The sequence below is a fragment of the Charadrius vociferus genome, unplaced genomic scaffold (assembly GCF_000708025.1).
Source record: "Charadrius vociferus isolate BGI_N301 unplaced genomic scaffold, ASM70802v2 scaffold335, whole genome shotgun sequence".
In the NCBI taxonomy this organism is placed as follows: Eukaryota; Metazoa; Chordata; class Aves; order Charadriiformes; family Charadriidae; genus Charadrius; species Charadrius vociferus.
In genome coordinates this window covers 305,853-311,176 of record NW_009648455.1, presented here as the reverse complement: position 1 = coordinate 311,176, position 5,324 = coordinate 305,853, and the positions used below count along the sequence as shown (strand labels likewise).

Genomic DNA, 5,324 nt, shown 5'->3' with positions numbered 1-5,324 from the left:
CCCCCCCCCCCCCCCCCACTGAAACTGCTGTTACTTGAAGGGCCTTCCTGTAGAGCTAGTGCAGCATCCTCTCTCCGGTGGGAGAACTGATGCTATTTTTCCCCTTCTGCTTCTGCACAGTCACAAGGCTGGTGGGCTGTTTGCCCTGATGAGGGAAACGGCACTCCAGAAAGCCGGGAGGGCAGCACCAGCATCCCAGTACATGCAGCCACCGAAAGGAACAGCACCAATGAAGTCTGCCATGAAGACCTCAGTTTGACCAAACTGACAGCCACTCCGGCATTTTCAGACAAGTAACTACTCTGCTGAACAAACTCTTTTTTCCCCAAGATCCAGAAGCATAACAAGCTTTACAGTGTTAATTAAGGATGGTGCCAATATGATGTTTGTTAAGTTCACCTAATACCCACCAGTAGAAAACTAAATAGCACGACCAAAACCAAAGTGTAGCATGAAACATTCATCTGGAAAATCATCCAAAAAACAATGAACTGGCCGAATTTGTAATTTTTGCCACATTCTGGTAGTCCTTTTTAACTGCTTAGACCTGATAACACTATTAGTTTATGGAAGTGTTCCTGCTTTAAAAAAATACCATATCCTTTCACTCCTGTGCATCCTTTCTTTTACTACACTATGCTTCCCTCAATGTTTTCCTTTTTCCTGAAAACAAAACAGTCCGTTTTTTTTCCCCACCCCACCGCCCCTCATTCAGAAGAACGACTTCAGATGCACTGGTCCAGATTCCTGCCTGGCAGGTGCAGAGCCCTTTCAGTTGGCATATTCAGTCCCTCACAGCAACAACAGGGAAGCTGAATATGTTGAATCCTTATCAGGGACCAGCCCTGGGTCTTTTTTGAAAGCTCCACTTTTTTACATTTCTTATTACAAACCTAGAACCAGTATTAGTTAGTTGTTGAGACAGATTCTCACAGGTCAAATAAAATCATCTTGGCTTCCTTACTGCTAAGAGTCTCTTTCACGGTGAACTATTTTGTGTCCTGTTCCCTACTGAAGAGGTTCCACTCTTGCAGAGGAAAAGAGGAAGCAAAGCATTTACTACACTAATTCAGATCAGTTCCACAAACGCTCAGTCTCTGTCAACATTCAGGTTTCAAACCATCCCACCTTAACAACACTGGGCATATCAGCAGTAACGGCACTTGACCATACTCAAAGACATCCCTACATGTCTTGCACTCTGAATTTTATTCCCTTTTTTCTGTTCAATGAAGTCACTGCACTCAGAGATGAAATTTCCTAAAATACTAGTTTGCAAAAAGTGGGAGAGTACATGAAGCACGCCCTGATAGCTTGCAAAATTTAAAGTGTTCAAGGAGATTATTCAGTTTAAACATCACAGTTTTACTAAATTCTTGTAAAGCTCAAACTATAGCACAGTGACAGCAGAACGGCAGGTCTTCTAGGATTATTTTTTATGAAGGCACCTCAAAAGCAGACTTACAAATCTAATTCAAACCATGACATGTGAAAGACACAGTCAAGTAAACGCAGTTATAATGTGATCCTTGTTCTTACTACAGGCACACTTACCATCTGACATGTCCTTCAGAACCAGGTTCTCCAGCTCACCCCACTCTGTGTTCAGTCGTTTCATCAACTTGAATGCGTTTACAGGATGTCCCAAAAACCCCTCTGGGTCTTTCGTAGCAGTATCTGTCAGCTGATCCAATTTCTCTGCCCATCTATAGTGAAAATACACAGTCGTTACAGTCTCTTGCAAAAGTCTACCAATGCACTATAAAACTGGTTTCAAGCTATTCAACAGTCTTCGCTAATAAAAACCCCAACACAAATTGCAAGCTTTTACATTATCAGTATATAAAACTCTCCTAGAACGAATAAATGGGGCTTTTTTCTTTTCTGTTTTAAAATCTTCTTCTTCAGCTGCAGCCTAAATCTTGTGTTGCTCTTGTGGTCTTCGTTGGAACGCTGCTGAACAAACTCCTTCCTACAAACACCAAATGCTGTATGCCAGCAGTTCCATTATGAGTTTTCATGCAGGACTAATCAAAAACAAAGCTTTACCCACATTTTTGATCTTTTTTCTGAAGTTTACAAAAAGGTAGTTCAATGCTTGCCTCAAATTATTTTACGTTCAGACACAGGCTCTAAAATCTACAATAAGCTCCTTGCCTCCCACCACAAAACTGCCTTCCATACTGTAAGCTTGTATTAAGAAACATGTAGTTCCCACGCTCTCAAATTGGGAACCCAGATCAACTTTCTGGTGCTACAGTTCTGACTCCACAAACTTCTCTAACGCTCTCAGTGACATAAGCCATTCACAGCTCCACTGCACTCTGAAACAAGTACACCTTTCAACAACTACTGTTGTTTGTCTGGTGTTTTAATGGAAACATCCAGGGAGTCTGCTCCAGTCAGGAAGCACATCAGCCATGCTATAAGCACCAGCCCTACGCTACCACGTCTGCAAACAACCATACTTCCCCTCTCTAGCCAAAACAATGCAGATCTAGAACACTAAGGCATGTAACAATGCCCTGAAAACAGGATAAATTAACTTAAGAAAGCCACACCCCACAGAGAATACCAAACATCAACACCAATATAAAGCAAATGCAAAATCTGGAGCCTGGAGGGAACTCTGTACACCAGCTGGCATTCAGCTTGTTCCAGAATTTGGTATGCCTGAATTGTTTGTCTGCTTTACCTGAGACAGGTAGATGTTCATTGTTAAAAGTGCCACTGTCTGCATTCACTCTTCCCACACTGCCTTTAGTTAGTTGTTTTCCTATGCTGTGACAGCCCCTGTCTGGGTTCTTGCCAGCAGCAACCGAAGTGCAGGGGTTCCCTCCAAAATGGAGTGCTTGAAGCGGTCCCGTGGACCAACTCCAGCTTCTAGCAAGCTGAAGACTGAAGACAGCAATTTCAACAAATTGTGCGTTCACGTTGCACATGGTCAAACCCATCACACGTTTCCCACTGCATGACTATCAAACCTAATGAGTAGCTGAAAGTCACCACAACCGTGAGCCACAACCACAAGGCCAGGATTTCTTTCAAGTAGTTTCTGTTTCATAAAAGCCTCCACCACAAGCCACCCACCAGGTGCGAGCCATTCTCTGTGTTTCAGTGAATTACCAACTTTCACTGAATTTAAGTCAACACAAGCTACCAATATCCTTTAGCCGAAGTACAGAGCCCAACAAATTCATACGATGCTGGCATCTTTTCCAGGCTCTTCTATCTGTCTGTGACAGTTATTTTAACTTTTCTGACCTAACAGCGAGCACCTCTAATATAATAATAAAAGAGCTGCAATGCTTCTATGATAAGCTGTATTTACGCATTTTTGGATGTCCAATTGGCATGCTTCCATCTTAATTTGTAGCTGTAAAGAATATACTTATAACATTCCAAACCTGTGAGCAATTCCAACTCTGTATTTTAAGTGATAAAAACAAATACAGACCAACAGAAGTATCTTTCCTTCCTGGATGGTAGAACGTAATACACAAAGGCCAAAACAAAATTCACGCATTTATCTAAAACTGTTTAAAAATCCTCCTGACAAACTTACACACATTTTTGAAAGCCAGGAAACCATCCTATTTAGTGATACAAAGGTTTTTTTTTTTCAGGCTATGATAAAATCTGACATATTGCACTCTGGTCCTCACACCTATAGAGCTGAGCAACATGGTAATGGCAACAGCCAGGTCTCTTTTTATTTTTAAAAGCAGTAGAAGAGTTTTATTTTGCTTTATTTTACTTTTAAATCTAAATATAGCATGTAGAAAGAGACTCTGGTCTTATAGTGGGTTATTACTATTCATCAATTAGCCACTCACGAGCAATATGGCAACACTACCACTTTTTAGCGCTTTTACATCTAGTGTATCATTGCCGTCTTTGTAACGCTCATTTGGAGACTTCTTGGGTTTTAGTTTCCACTAGGCAAACTGTCATTCAAAGAACTACGGCCCCTTGGGAATTACATGCAAACAGGAGTCCTAAAGTGAAGGTATCATATAGAAAGACGGTTAATTAGATTTCATCATTAGAAAGCTGTATAAAACAAACCAGTGGCTTGAATATAACAACTTAGGACAAAAAATGCTAGTTTAAGCTTTGCCTCAGAGGAAAAATTCCACAAATTTAATCAGCCTTGGGAAGCACATTTTACATAAGGGTGGACCCAAATTATTAACTATTAGCATTATAAAACAAGCTGCTTACTTCTTGATCTGTTCCAGCTTGCTTTCTTCTGCCTTGATGTAATCTTTCAGGGACACCACCAGATCTTTTTCTGTATTAATTAAGTCTGTCATATGACCTAAAAAACAAATGAGTTTGGTTAGACAAGGAGAAACCAAAAAAATGAGAACTGAGAATTAAGAGGTGTTCTTCCTCTCTTCTACTTTCTTCCCCTCTTCAACTCTTTCTTCCCCACAGTCCTTCTGCATTTACTTAAATGACCCTGAAAGAGTATTTGAGTAAGGCTTCTTGCCTTTTTTTTTCCCTTTAAGAAGAAAATCTCATTTTGGACCGAGCTTGTTGCCATGGAGGTTAATGTAATATCACATTTATTATTAGAACTAATTTAGGAATAATTTGGAAAAGGAAGTAGGTTGCAACAGAGTAATCTTTCATCCAAGCCTATATAATATAGAGCAAATAAAGACAAAGCTACAGAAATATACAAAGACTTCATGTTTGATATACAATACTAATCCAGTGGGGTTTTTTTTAAGATTACTTGCATGACTTCAATGGGTCTCCTAACAGACTCAGTTATTAATTAATAATTACTTCATTTCCTGCAAGGAGGCAGCTGAACTAGTTCATCATGAAGTGATACAGTCCACATCTTCAGCTGTGTCACAGGCCATCAGAACCCAAGGGAGAGTATGCTAACATACTGGTATCATTATGTACCCTCAGCAGCTGTTTTGCTTGCTTCTACATATGTGCAACAGCCCACAACAAAATTTTGTTTAGAAGTCACCACCTACAAGAATACGTAACAAATACAAAGCCTAGCCTGGGTCATTAGACTAACTGGACTGACTTATCTCAAAGCATGTTTCTCCCAAAAGAAAGTCAATAAGGTCATAAGAACTTGTAAGCGGATTTAGTTCTGTACCAATTAAAGCCTTGCATGTCATTAACACATCATTGCAGAATCAGTTTTGAGAGCTGTCAAGAAATTCTTTCAGCTATGCAGCATATAGACCAAAGCATGTCTCACCAATGGAAGTGAAGAAGTCCGTATGGGCATAAGAAAAAGGCAGCAGAAGTCCAAGGGCTACAGTACACCAAATCTTGTTGAATGCCAT

General features: G+C 40.3%; 1 protein-coding gene across 2 annotated transcripts in view; it reads right to left on the bottom strand.

Annotated features, from left to right (window-relative positions):
- The window catches only part of P4HA1 (prolyl 4-hydroxylase, alpha polypeptide I), a 28,640-nt gene extending 23,316 nt beyond the window's left edge, over window positions 1–5,324 (bottom strand). For both annotated transcript variants that reach the window (XM_009885638.1, XM_009885637.1), the window contains exons 1-3: window positions 5,237–5,324; window positions 4,225–4,321; window positions 1,555–1,706 (exon numbers count right to left, since the gene is read on the bottom strand). In XM_009885638.1, coding sequence (XP_009883940.1) covers window positions 1,555–1,706; window positions 4,225–4,321; window positions 5,237–5,324 — 337 coding nt within the window. The remainder of the gene's footprint in view (window positions 1–1,554; window positions 1,707–4,224; window positions 4,322–5,236) is intronic.